Source organism: Nesoenas mayeri (genome assembly GCF_963082525.1).
Source record: "Nesoenas mayeri genome assembly, chromosome: 2".
In the NCBI taxonomy this organism is placed as follows: Eukaryota; Metazoa; Chordata; class Aves; order Columbiformes; family Columbidae; genus Nesoenas; species Nesoenas mayeri.
In genome coordinates, this window is record NC_137543.1 from 126208492 (window position 1) to 126223703 (window position 15212).

General features: G+C 36.8%; 1 protein-coding gene across 1 annotated transcript in view; it reads left to right on the forward strand.

Annotated features, from left to right (window-relative positions):
* TBC1D5 (TBC1 domain family member 5) overlaps positions 1-15212 on the forward strand; it is a gene marked incomplete at its 3' end in the record, with an annotated part of 285960 nt that overhangs the window by 134791 nt on the left and 135957 nt on the right. Inside the window, exons 4-7 of the mRNA XM_080339712.1 lie at positions 7750-7858; positions 9500-9589; positions 9695-9766; positions 13717-13784. Coding sequence (XP_080195838.1) covers positions 7750-7858; positions 9500-9589; positions 9695-9766; positions 13717-13784 — 339 coding nt within the window. The remainder of the gene's footprint in view (positions 1-7749; positions 7859-9499; positions 9590-9694; positions 9767-13716; positions 13785-15212) is intronic.

The window sequence follows — 15212 nt, forward strand, 5'->3', positions numbered from 1 at the left end:
AAGTGGCTGCATAGCCTCTGTCCTTATATGTTAAATGTAGTGTGAAGGTGTAGGCAACTTATATACCTCTGCCTTGTGGAAAACTCTTGTTTTAACCGGTTAGGAGGCAGCCCATTCCTGCCTACACAAGCCTATTTAGCCTTGTTCATACACAGGTGCTGTTCCTTTATTGTTCTACTTTTAAGCCACCTCTGTGCAATCTTAACCTATTTTTCATAACTTTGTCCACTGTGTGTCCACACATAATCAAGAGCTGTAAAGAACAAGTTCATTTCTATTGGGGTTTTCGAATATTTTGAGATACAAAATTTGGGAACAGAAGGTGAAGCAATGAAGTGCACTGCACCTCTGCTGTGTAAGGAGAATCCTCAGTGCTTGCATCCTTCCTCTCTTTGCACAGGAAAGGAGGCAGTGAAGCTGCCATCTGTGTTTGTTTTGTCTTACCTAGAACCATTTGATAGACACTGTCATGGTTGATGCCATTTATGTGTGAAGAGGCCTTTTCAGTACAAGTTAGTTTTGTCTGAGAGCTTGTAAATGCTCTCCTTGAATCTTGTGTTTCTTCTGAAATATTATAATCTTCCTCTGGATGTGGTGTTCTGTGCCAGTACTCTCATTTTGTCCCTGTTTATGAAGAAGTTAGCAATTCCATCTCTCAAGTCTCATATTTACAGCAAGAGAAGGTGACTCTTTGCACTGATCACAGGATTCCTCAAATAGTTTTTTTCTCCAGATTCAAGAAGATCACTGTCAGACCTACTGAGCGCTTAGAAGATTTCTGACTTTCCCTGAATTCTTTCAAAATTATTTTCCTTTCTTTTTCTTTCCATCTCCGTCTTGTCAAACTTACTTTATTGACTTCTTCCTTCCACAGCTGATCCACTCTGCACTCCTTTCATGCTGTCCTAAAGAATTTGCAAGGATGTCATAAGACAAGGAAGAATAAATGGTGACTGAGGAACTGAAAACCTTTATGCAGTATACTTTTTCTAAGATCTAAACATGACAACAGATATAAATTGTGGATTTTTTTAAACATTTCCTGTGAAAATTATGTCACTTTCTAAAGAGGTGGAAACAGTAATATAGGCTCACTTTCTGTTTGTATGTGGTGTGATTCCTTAGAAAATAGTGAATAGCAAATTTAACAAATTTACTTAAAGCCTAAGATGCTCTGAACAGGGAATCAGAAAGGAAGGATTGAGTACTAGTATCTTTTATTGGCAGAATGCTTCTTGATGGATTGGTAGCAAAGCTGAAAGAGTTAGTGCATGAAGAGAGGCCATGGAAAGGAGAATGGTGAAAATTTTGCTTTACTCTTGATTTATTCTGTTGTACGTGAAAATTGGCATGTATACCACTGATGCCATATCCAGCTGATGTCATATTTTCCTTTACTAATGGTTTAAGAGTTTTCCATTATGGATTTCCATTTCCTCTCTCAATAATCTTTGAACAGTCATGGCAGCTGGGAAAGGTGACTGACGACTACAGAGAAGCAAAGAACTGGTGCTCTCCAGGTTCTCTTGATGCTAAACTCAGCCAACAACTCACTCCCCATTCTTCAGCAGATATTCTTGCTTTTATGTCACTGCACATCTCATGGACTAGAAGCAAACAGCAATGTTTTTAAGATCTTAAACGGTGTACATTAGCACCAAGACAAATATGATGCCATTCACCCATCAGTGATAGTCATGTTCCTGCAAAGATGAGTTCTGCATTTTAGATGTATGACAATTATGAAGTTCCTTGCATTGATCAGACTGGCTAACCTTCAGAACTTTCAATAAGGAGGCAGAAGTTTGAGAAAAAAAGGAAAAGACATGTATTTTCTAAGCAGATTGATAAGCATTTACATTAAGGCTGTCAAGTGGATTTTCAGGGTAGCAAATAAAATCCATGTATTTCAGAAATGGCTTTGTTTTAGGAGCTTACAGCTTATTACTTGATACTACCTTTCAATTGTTTTTTCCCTGTTTTCATAGAATTAACTCTGTTTTCATTACATTCCTGGCTGTTGCCTCACTTTTTTTCTCAAATGTTCATTTTATGGCATAATAAATAATACAAACTATGCATGTTTCTTGGATTTATGCAGTATGTTTGAAAAGAACTGTTGCCTCTATTTAAATATAGATATTACATTCACTTATTGATGTTCCTATCAATAAAGACCTCATATTGCAAAACATATGACACAATAATTCAAGAATTTGTTTTCCTTCTGATAGCCTGTTGAGTAGCCTGTTGCTTCCTTGGGTGCTTCTGGGGAGCTGATTTTGGGTCTCAACATTTTAAAAAGCACATTCTGAAGATTAACAAAAAAAGGTATGAAAAAGAGAAATTGGCTTTTCTGTGTGCATACACACTACTTTGTTTTAGATGGTCTTGCCAATACTAGCGGCACTGCTCAAGAATTTTCTTTGGATCTCTACGAGACTATCCATTTTATCCTTCAATATTGGTCTAGAGGGTAGAATAAGCTCAAGATTTAGATTGAAATTTCAAATATGTATGCAAATGTTCACACCTTTCAGTAGTATTGCAGTATTCTGTCATGAACTGAGAAATATTCCTTGTTATGTAAATGTTGTAAATATTGAATTGGTCTTGTTTCATCACAGACACATAAGAAGGGATTTCAAAGATAGTATAAGATATTTTTTAAATGCATTAGATAAAATAACTATGCCCACTGTCTAATGGCCTCATAGATACTGGTTTCTTTGTTAACCACAATTTCAACGGAAAGTGAAACTATTATTGTTAAGGAAGTTTCTTTTCCCTGAAGCAGGGACTCAGTCGTGGATTCCAGAAACTCTTCTTAAATAAATCATTTATTTGCAAAACATGGCATAGAGAGAAGTGTGAGCTAGGTGGCTCTGGAAGAGAACCCTGGGCAATTTTACCCTCACAATCTAAGCTTCCCAGCCCTTGCATGTCAGTTGGGGCCAATTGTAAAACCAGGGTCTGGTGTCTCTCTGTTCTTCACTGGATCTCTTCATTGTTGTCAGGTGGGCTGTTTGTTATCTCTGCAGGTAGTGGTTGGTCTTTCACCAGCCCGGCTGAATGTCAGTTCTAGGTCCTCTCCATCAGTTGCTATTTTGCACCTGCAGGTGGGGAGGAAAATAAGTCCCTGGCAGTAACCAAAATATTCTTCTGTTTCTTGTCTCCTTTTAGACACACTGTTCCATTCCTTTACTTATTTCTAGGGATGCAGCTCTTGCTAACAATCAGAAGCTCCCTTATCTTCTTGCTTGAACAGACTCTGGGGCCCTTTTTGCTTAATGAGGTGGAAAGTTCAAAAGTTCACAGCTTGAGGCCTAAGCAAACTTGGTTATTTATGATAAGCAAGTTCTATATAAGCAGTTTCTAAACAATTTCTCTAAGAAGCAGCATACCAAATAATTCAATAAGCTAAGGCAGCCTATTCCCTAACAATTACGGCCAGCACTATTTACCTGGTAGGTCTGAGCAGTCACATAACTGAGTCTTTGCCATTTTTCAATGACAAAGATTGTAGTTTGATGTGGCTATTGACATTTTTACCTTTCTATGGGTTTTAGTGTCTGAACACCATGGTACAAAAATCGTTCTTGCACTAGTTTTAACCTCTGGAAAGATTTGCATTTGTGTACATTAGCAGCTTTATCCAGTAAACAGGTAAATGCAGAAGTTAACTAGCGATGATTATTGTCTGTGCTCTACTACTCTTCCTCAGTTGTATGTCTTCCTTTTCTGAATAGAGTATTTATCTTGTGGTGAGCTTATGGTGGGCTACAATTGCATTCTTTTGCATGTCTACACTCAATGCATTGGTTTAGCCATTATTCTCCAGATCAAAATTTATCATCAGAGCCAGAGGCTGATGTTCCACTACTGGCTGTCAGTGGCATGAAGTCTTTGTTACCTCTCCCCAACACGACCACAGCAAAGTGTTGCCTCAGTAGAACTCTCAGAACTGCTATTTGAATTCCAGAATTATTTTCCATGCATCTTGTTACGTCTTTGGTGTCACTCATTTTTAAAGAGTTCCTTCTTCTTCTATAGCTGTGCCATTGTAGCATTTCAGTGTCTTTTATGAAGATGCTAGACCTCAGGGATGTAAATATCTTTTAAAAAATGGTGTTTAAATGCATGTAAAATTTTATTTAGTCTTCCTGATGTGAAGTCCTCCTTGTACTCCCTTCCTTACAATGTGTCATCAGAGAAAGACATTTCTCTTCCAAGTCTTTGGACTTTTATCTCTGAAAACCTAATGTTCATAATTATCTTAACAAGCATCAGATCCCCAAAACACATCCTATTGGAAAGAAAGAGGAGAATAAATATGCCTCTATATGGTTTTCTAGGAGATCCACCTCATTCCCTTAAGCAAGAAAGTGCGTGTATTAGAGTGGACCCCAAATAAAATTCTTTTGCAGATTCAAACTCTTGTAGTTATGATATAAATGTGTGTTTCAAAAGACAGAAAGGAGCAGATGAGAACTAAGAACAAACCTCACAGAACAAATCTGCAACCTTCATCCCTTCCGTTGATTTGCTTGCTTTTTCATTTGTATATATTGAGCACTCTTCCCACTTCTAAGTAGTGCGACTGTCCCTTCCTCATGTAGTAAATATTTTACAATGAACAGTTACTGCATAGATACAGCATGTGAAATTAAATTTCTTAAAGAAACAATCGAGTTGTTTTTTTTCCTTTGTGCAGGCTTTAGAAAACTTTACAATATGTACAATAGTCTATTAGGATATTTACCTAAGAACATGAAATGAAAAATATGTGCAGAATAACCAGAAAACATTAACATTGGCATTTGCCTTTATTTTAATTGTATAACCTAAAGGTGGTATTACCACATGATTATGCATTTAATTTTCTAGTTTGATTAAAAACAATAGCATGTGCTTATTCATACTTTAAGTGGCTCCAATTGGCTCTTGAAGTCTTTCACTTCAGTGAAGCAAATGGGATGTGATAGACTTGAGTTCAAATCTTCATTGCTCATTTCGCTTTGGCCAATGAGTTTTCTGCAAGCCAGGGTTAACAAGGCTCATAAGATCCTGGTTTAGAGAGTAGGGCTATGTCATTTTAAAATACATCCTTTTAAAACTGATAGCTTGCTGATATTACACAGCGTTACCATTATTCAAACAGTCTCTAGAATTGTAAGGTTTAATTTATTAGCTTTTATTAAAAAATATTTAAGCAATGAATTAATGAATGCTGTTCAGAAAGGATTTTAGATATCATTCAGCTCTGCTAAAATTAAAGCAGATTCCAGCTTCCAAGTCCTTTTTTTCAGTTGCTCATAAGTTTTCTTTTTAGTGATCCCAGCAGCCAAGGGGGATGCAGAAGAGATATGATCTTGCCAAATTTATTTTTGGCTGTTTTAAATGTGATTTTGTTCAAAACGTGTTTGGAATTGCATTACAAATTGGGGAAAAAAAAAAAAAAAAAAAAAAGAGGCATAGTATCTGTACTAATACAGTTTTAAAAGTGTTGAAATTACTTTTACTGTGGAGCAATCACTCCCAGCAGTTGGTGAAAAAAAATAACGTGGAGAGTTTCTTTCCTCTCTGTTCTTTCTATTCACAGTTACACAGGTTGAAACCTTTTGCTAACTCAGCTGACATACCAGCACTTTCAAAGACATTGTGGGAATGTCATCTGCTTGCAGAACAATGTGAAGAGCTTCAGAGTCTGACCTGCAGTGTGCGCAGGGGAGTGTGTCACTCTTGAAGCATCGCTACCTTAGGGAGGCAGCTTGGCAGTGGTTGTAATGGCCAACGATGCTACAAAATTTACAATGGCAAACAAAGAATATTATACATGATAGAAACAGCAGGGTTATTTAGATAGGCATAATATGCTATAGTTACTGAAGTATAAATGACTGTGAAAGAAAGGTCCAGATTTTTCTCAAGCTGTGTCTGCTATCTACCATACGTTGTATTTAAAGGAGACAGAACCGTGGTAAACAATTGTAGGCAGCTCACTGCAGAAGGTGAGGATGAACTGGAGGTGGGAAGCCAGTGAAATGACCAGATAGTACTTCTGCCTTGGAGAAGGGGGCGTGTGGCAGGAAGGAAGGAAGCTGCTCTGCACCTTTGGAGTTACTTGCTGCTGTTTGGTCACTTGGGAATATTGGCAGCTGGTGGAAGCTGAAAGCAACCCTAACCTCTGCAAACTCACACTGCTTCAGTTGTCTTTGTCCTTATCCGGAGTACCTCACTTTTCATAGTCAAATAGTCAAGGCCCAGAAGTAAACACCCATTATTTTAGAAAACAATCCTAGCTGCAAGGTCATGCATTCACAAACACAACGCTTCTGGTCTCAGCGTGGAGCGTAAGTTCGCTCCTGCCTCAGAGAAACAGGACCAGAATTTGCCACCTCGCCAATTCTGTCCTCCAACTATTCCTGGCAACTTTATTGTATAATTCTGTTCTGAAACTGAACAAATTTTATCTAAAACGGGGTTTTAAAAAGCTCACCCTCACAACTCAGCTTAAAAGGCTGAAAACTAACTAACTTGCATATATTTAGGGCAGTTTGCAAAACTAGAGTTTGCTGGTATTTAGTATAACCCACTCTGTGACCCTCCTTAGCGAAGGAAATCTGGTGAGATCTTACCCTGCAGTCACAACAGTAGTTTCCCTCTTCCTGGTTTCATTTGGTCTCCCAGGGAGAAGTAATAGTCTCCCATGTGACAGTGGGAGAATGAGATGTTCACCTTAAGGACATGCATTGAAAATAAATCTGAAACGCATTTCCTCGCACATAACCCAGCTCTTTACATTTAAATTACCCTTTGGATTTTAGAGTGGTTGCAGAAAGTCTGTGCACAGGTCCCGGGCTACTAAGACCATCAAATGGCTTATACTGTTCTTGAGATTCGTTTCAGTAGAAGGTGCAGGAAATATAGATTTAATTCTTTTATTCAAACTCAGTAGATGGTTTGGGACAATTAATTTCCAATTGTTTCCCAGTAGAGCAGATTTACTTGTATATTAATGAGGCACAGGTGTTAGGCCCCTGGTGCCTGCATGCCTGGGAGGCATATTTAGGTTGTTTATCTAGTCAGCCATAGGTACTGCAAGGTACTCAAGCTTGCCTTTTAACAGTTTATACAGTGAGGCTTTTTAATTTTTTGGTGTTTTTTTAAATTTGCTAGCACCTGTTAAAATTTTAAAACTGATCATGTAGAAAGAAGTAGGAGTGATTTCAATAGTAAATAGCACTAAATGTTAAAGAAAGTCATCTTCTATTATGCTTAACTGCCCAGCTTGACATTAAGAAGAAAAGGAGGTTCATTTAAGCAAATATGTCATGTGAGGAGCTAATACAGTCAACAGTATACTTTTCTGTTGCATATTTTTGGAATAGGTACTTCTTTGTCTACAGCTGAAACATGAATGTGCTTATATTAATATTCATTTTTCTTGTTTATTCACTGAACTGCAGTACCAACATTTTAGAGGAAATGGAATAGCCTCCATAGACATTATGAATTTCAGTAGCTGGCATAATTATAGCGATCTACATATTCATTAAATCCAAAGAAGAAATGTGTCCAAAAAGACAGCCATGCGTTTAGAAATGGTACACAACTAAATATATACATTAAAGAAAAAGTTCCTTTCCTCTGTTTATCCAAAATTGTGTGGTGTCATATAGTCCTTAAATCAGCTAAGGCTATTTATTTTGTTGTTTAAATGTTCATTCTTTTTGCCTTTGCACACAGTAAAGAATGGGAAGAACTATTTGTAAACAACAATTACTTGGCAACTATACGGCTGAAGGGGATTAATGGGCAGCTGAGAAGCAGCAGGTTCCGTAGTGTTTGCTGGAAGGTAAGAAGAGAAAATATTTATTTACAGTTTGTGGTTGCAATATATCAACACATTACCTGATGCGCTGGAAGATTATTGATGCAAAGAATCATGAATTTTCCGAGAGACTTCATCCCGATGTTTTCCTGCTCATTTTTATAATTCATAGGACATTTGCTAATCGTATCGAGTTGCCTTAAAGCTGAATTGCAGGTGATAGCAAAAGATTCCTAGGAAAGAAAGTCTTTGTGCTGGGTGGTGTGTTTAGAATTGAATGCCACACAGCCATCTCTCAGTCTCCATGCAATGAAGTCGTGCACTGGAAAGAAAAAAGGAAGTTTGTCTCACAATTTATGTTTTGTGGAACTCCTTTAAAATCAGTCTGACACTTCTGCTAGTAGTATTTCCCACTGAAATACTGTTGCCCTGGCATCAGGTCTTCTGTTCTCCACGAACTATGATAGTAGAGAACATTTTCCCTAGTAAAGTTGCTGTGTGTTTGCACCAATAATTTAAATTACCTCACTTGGAATTTCTCAAGCTTCACTTTGGCACAAGGCCCGATCAAAAGAAAATGAAAATACTCTTTATATATGAATGAAAGAAATTTGAAAATTGAAATTTGAAATGTATTAGGATTCAACAAATTTAAAGGTAATAAAAACACTTTCTTCCAGAGGCCAGATGAGTATATGCCACAAGCATTGTTTTACCAGTCTACTTCTTCTTGAGTCTCTACATTAGGAGGTCATACTTCAAACCTCTGGACTAACAAAAGCATTAAGTTTCTTATTGTCCACTAATTAAATCAAGGAGTGTTTTTATTTTAGAAATAAGGCTGGTTTTATTTGCGTGTCCCAATATGGATTACGATTCTGGTTTAGACTGCCAGTTTTAAAAATATTGTCTATGTTTTTGTTAAGTTTTGTTAAGTATTTTTAGTAATTTGGGAATTTTCTTGTTTGATAGTATTTACTGTTTCTCAACAGTTTATAATGTGTAAATAAAAATGTTGAAAAGGTGAGACAGTACTCTGTTTTTTTCCTTATTTTATAGGCAATTAAATAGTGTTCTCCAATAGGTGTTTCTTTCTAATAATTTTTAAACAGAAATGTGAAAGAATGGGATGTAGGCATTCTCAAGGACTTTTTGCAAGGCTGACTTTCTTAACTGTCTTGTCGAATTCTAGAGCATGTTTCTTTTCTATAGATTAAGATTTTCCCTTTCTACATTTCTTAGGTAGAATGTATCTCTGAGTGCTTAGTTTCTGCTCTGCAGTCATGTTTGGTTTTAAGCATTTTGCATTAGCTCATTGGTGTTCTGTAAATAGCTTCGAGTTTTGTTTATTTTCATGTCTGCATTTTGTTTCTGCTTTGGAAGTCTCAGTCAACTTTACTGAAGTTGTGACAGTTTACAAAGCTTGAGTTTGTGACCTCAGGTTTTATAATGCTTTATTTCATAGTGTAGAACTGCTATTGTTTCTAGCTTCTTGTTTATTGACTGGAAACTGCTAAAGCTAGGAGTATTTTATAGGTTTTTGCGTTCATATGTGTAGAGTACTTGCTCCTCCTTTCTGGGTTGGTTTATACTGTCTGGTAGAGTTTGTATGAAAATGTATGTTAAACTGATGAAACTTAATGGTTTTCTTCTGTTTGTTGATAGTTATTTCTGGAGGTTCTACCTCAAGATAGAAGTCAATGGATTAAAACAACTTCAGACTTACGAACGTCGTACAATAAGATCAAAGAAATTGTAAGTTGGTACAAAATAGGCTCTGTATTCTCATGCTTTGACATAGATATTAATACTTATATTACAAGAGAGTTTGATTTTTTTTTTGTTCTTGTTTTTACCCAGCACATTACAAACCCTCGGAAAGCGGGACAGCAAGATCTGATAATCAACAACCCACTCTCTCAGGACGAGGGGGTAAGTTGACCCTTGGTTTTATCAACACGTGCTACTAAAATTCTCATAATCATCATCATCATACTGACACAAGTGAGTTCTTTCTGAAGAAGGCAAAATAGCATGTGCTAAAATCTCCCTCTTACAATTTCCAAGCTGACTTTTGTTAACAATTGGTTCACAGGCTCTGCTCAACAACCAGAAATGCTCATCTCCAGGTTAATATTCTGATTTTTCAGGGCTTATTGCAGGGAAGGCAGTGATGAACCAAAAATGAGTGCTGGACTTTAAGTCCAGTTTCACGGCATATCCTTTCTTTAACTGATAGGCTTTTTTATTGCTCTGTGTTTTCATTTTATATGTAAAATGGCTCCAGTTGAAGGAGTGTTTAAATAGTCAATATGAAGGGAATGCTATTAACAGCAAATACTGAAGAATCCCTCACTGGAGAACTGTTCAGCCTTGGAAGTTTTTCTCTAGCAAAAATAGAATTGTTTTATGTTTGAGTTATAGGTGCTGAGTTAATGTATAAAGTACCAGGCTGCAAGATAGGCATTTCTTGCAAGGGTTTTATTTCTTTTTCTTTATAGATAAAAGAAACAGAAGTTTCTTTTGCCAGCTGCAAAATGAAAGATGCAGAGTTTAAAGAAATATTGAAAATGTGGTTAAAGTATTTGGCCTGACTGTCTTCAAGTGCAGAGCATCCAACTCTCACCAAGATTAATAGGACCTCCTAGTAGCTTGATATTTTTGAACTCATGACACTTTGAGGAGGGCTTACATGTAGATTTGGGAGATTAATTTTGGGCAACCTTTTTTTTTATTACACTGTTTTTCTACTGAATTTTGTTATAAATGAAAAGCTCTTAATTATTTTACAGCACATATCTTTAAGCTTTTTTGTTAATTATGCTACCATTTTTGAAATTTTTTTTAATTAATTTTTCAAAATAGCTTAATACCATGAAAATAATTTGTTTAGCTACATTTAAGAGATATACACCTGGAAAGACTGTCACAGATGTCTTTGGTACTTCTTGTACTTCAATTTTCTTCACAAATGGAAGCCCATATTTTGTTTTTATGTAGTGTGGTACTCTGCTTCATATTTAATGTAGAAGGAGAGATTTGCTTGTTGAAACATGGAATTATTGATGGTAAGCACATTGGTGGCTCTGCAACCAGTATGACTGTGTATCCCATCAAACCATCCTTGCATCCAGCTGGACAGAAAGCTGAGTCAAATGTATAAGATTTAAAGTTTTTCTGCTGTGGTTTGTGATTATACACAGAGGTACAATCTTCTTTCTGCTTTAGGAGACAGAAGACAAAGGTTAACATGTCAGAGTATGTGCCATGGGATTAATCTATAAAACAAAGCCACGGGCTAAATCAGGCACAGAAATGAAGAGCAAAGTGCCTTTGAGCATCTGCAGTGACTTAATGCTTTACCCTTTCAGTGTCCTGGGTTTTGCTTCCTTCTCGCAATGCAGATTCTGTTCCCTTCATTCTTTGCTCTGATGGACTGGGGTGAGAGCAGGGACAGGGGAGTTTCAAAATGTGATCCAGCTGCTTGAAAAGAGCTACTAGTTAAAAAGATACTGGTTTTACATAAGACATCATCAAGGACATAATGATTTTTAAAATTTGGAGATTTTTTTTGTAGTTTGTATGGTATCATAGAATCATGGAATGGTTTGGGTTGGAAAGGACCTGAAATATCATGTAGTTCTGACCCCCCTGCCACTAGACCAGGTTGCTCAAAGCCCCATCCAACCTGGTCTTGAACACCTCCAGGGATGGGGCATCCACAGCTTCTTTGGGCAGCCTGTTCCAGTGCCTCACCACCCTCATAGAGATGAATTTCTTCCTTATATCCAATCTAAATACACCCTCTTTCAGTTTAAAGCAATTACCCCTTGTCCTGTCACTACCTGCACTTGTAAAAAGTCCTTCTCCAGGTTTCATGTAGGTCTGACGAGAGCAGAGGGGGAGAATCACCTCCCTTGAGCTGCTGGCCGTGCTTGCTTTGATGCAGCCCAGGATATGATCGGCCTTCTGGGCTGCAAGTGCACCTGGCTAGGCCATGTTGAGCTTCTCATCAACAGACAGACACCCCCAAGTCCTTTCCTCAGGGCTGCTCTCAATCCCTTCTCCACCCAGCCTGTATTTGTGTTTGGGATTGCCCTGACCCATGTGCAGGACCTTGCACTTGACCTTGTTGAAACTCTTGATGTTTGCACAGGCCCACCTCTCAAGCTTGTCAAGGTCCCTCTGGATAGCATCCCTTCCCTCCAGCTTGTTTACTGCACCCCACTGTAAAGTGAGATAAGGACCAAGCAAAACAAGTCGATTCAATGTGAATCACGCTAAGCCATTTATTACAGAAACAAGTCTCCTTATATACGTAACTATATTCTAATCACGCATCCACGCTCCAAGCATGGATTCATTAAATGAGTATCGTGGGCTGTCCGTGCTCTGGAGTCTCACTGATGATACGTCCGATGATTCACGCCATGCCAGGAGCCCGGTGATTGAGGAACGCCCCTCTTTCTCACAGCAGACTCTGTTCTCGAAGTGGCCTTGAGATACCTTTGAGCCTGACTAATTCAGCAACAGGTCTTAATCTATCAAAACCCATCCACACCCCACAGCTTGATGTTGTTGGCAAAGCTGCTGAGGGTGCACTCAGTCCCACTGTTCATGTCACAAATAAACACTGTTCATGTCCCAATACCGACCCCTGAGGAACACCACTCATTCCTGGTCTCCACCTGGACATTGAGCTGTTGACCACAACTCTTTGAGTGTGACCATCCAGCCAATTCCTTAACACCAATATAGAAATAGTTTCTTTTTTGTTATTTTATCTTCCTTCTGCTAGGTAACATTAATTTCCTTTCTCTTTTCTTTCTGTGGAGCACAAGCACCACAGCAATGAAATTGTTTACAGGGGTATATGAAATTCCAGAAGTATTGTAGCCACTCTCTTTGTACAGTATTTCATTCATTGGTGCTGCTGCTGTCTGAAAACTGACCTGCATGAAAAGACTGCTGTAGATTTTGTTCCTTCTGTATTTGATCAATGTAGCCAAGCTACAATCCCTTTACAGTAAAGAATGGGCTTTTTACAATACTTTTTCTGTAGTATCCAAACAACAACATTTGCTGATTTCTTTCAGGTTAGCTTTTGGAAAATATCATTAAACAAGGCATAAAAACCAAAGAAAGAGAACAGAAATGGTCATAAGCACAGATATAGAAGCAGCTAAACCTACTTCAAACACTTTAATCTATTTTTTTTTTTAATCCTGACAGTGAGATTTAAGTGCCCTGGTGTTTCCTATAAGAACTTTTTTAGAATGGTTAGTTTTGACCTGCACATTGTGTATGTACCATTGGAATTATGTAATTTTCATGATAGGTATTTGATGATCGTGCATTCCTTATTTGATTTTGCCTCTACTGAGACAAACTAGTTTACTTGCAAACAAGTTCTTAGTATGGAAATTATAGCAGCTTCTTATGAGAGTCTGTACATTCATAGGAGAAATGTAGTACAGTATGGTGGCATAAACCTTTTTCTGTGAGTGAAATACTCTTTTTTTTTTTTCAGTAGGACTACTGGTTCTGGTACATTTGAATTTACTCTGCCTTTCTAAATATTCTTCATAGACCCCATTCAAGTAACTCGCAAACCCACAGCCATCCAATGAGCAAATGGAGTGAGCCTGAAACAAGGATCCAGGACCTTGAATGTTTTCATCTCTGATTTAAACTGACTTTCTCAGATACGCTGGGTTGGTCACCAGCATTCTTTTTCACCCACAAAATATTTATATACCTATCTACCAGGAATGCTGAGGATTAATTAGTTAATATTTGTACAGTACTTTGCTGATGTAGTATATAAGCCTTAAGTATTAGTAGAAGTCTCTGTTTCATACAATTATTTTTCCTTATTTCAGAGTCTTTGGAATAAATTTTTCCAAGATAAAGAGCTTCGAGCAATGATTGAACAAGATGTGACAAGAACGTATGTAGATCTTTAAAGAAATTTCTATATATAAATATAGATTCTGTGTTTTTATGTGGTATACATTATATTGTGTTTTCTTGACTTGGGTTAGTGTAAATGTCAGGATTGTTGAACATGAATGTGTAGAAACATACATTAAGTGTATAAAAATACAGCTTTCTTGGAGTGAAAAATGGGAAAATCGAGTTAGACGTTAAACCCTGGAGATTTATTGGTATCATTGAAGAAAAGCTCTTCTAAATTAAGATATTAGGAAATGTATTACTATGTGAAATTTAGAGTAGAATTTTCCATATGAAGCAAAGAGAAGGTAAGAGAAAGGTCTTTTAACTAAATAATGATTACAATAAAAGACTGAGCAGATAACTTTCTTTAATTCTTTAATTCTTAACACTTTATTCAATCAATAATAAAAAAGCAGTTTGTAATTAATAAGGGAAATGTGACTCATCTAGAGAGGTTAAGCATTTCTGTTTTTATTTATCACTTTTCTAGTGTTCTTTGTGGCATATGCCTTTTAAAATTTATCCCAGTATTACAGCGATTATGTTTTCATCTTTGTGGCCCTTAGATCATTCCTGTTTAGGAACTTGTTTGAGTTAGAACACTCAGTTCCTGAAAATATTTCAGAGTGGAAACATTAACTGATGTGTAAATCTCATTAAATTCAATTACTGTTTTGCTACCATATGAAATTTTGCTGTATTGCAAATATTTTTCCTTATACCTTGAAAAAAAGTGGTCATAGTCGTAGATTTTACAAATCCCAAGCTCACATATTTTCATTTACAGGAATAAAGTCATGCAGAAGAAATCATTGCTGTCTGATTTTGGAATACTTCATATGTTTGTCCCTAGACCCATTCTTGAATGCATTTTGCCATGAGATATATAATTAAAACCTGAGTATGCTTTCGTGTGCATTCTCACAGATGGTATTTTTTGTTTGTTAAAGTAAACAGTTCAGGATGTTCTAAGATTAAAATACATACGTATCTAAGCTATAATTGGAGAATGAAAAGTTGTATGGAAGTTATGTTGGATATAAGACTATTATTTAAATATATATATATATTTATATACACATACAGAAAGTCCAGACTCTCACTCTGGCAAATGGCAGAGTAAGTAATACTAGTATCAGTAACAGTGACTAAAGACATTTTAATTTACATATTTATACAAAATAAATTCTACTTGAAACAATAGCAGTATACATTATCAAAATACAGTATCAAATTAAGTCAAACAATGAAGGAGCAAAATTTATCAAAGTAACATGAATTTATTTGATAAACTACATGCCTTTTTACATACACTTGTTGTTTGCCTAATCATAAAACACAGTGTTTGTTTTACATATACATTAGTGTAAGAAGCAGGAAGTTCTACATTCCTTGGCTTTGGAATATATGTACCCTCTCC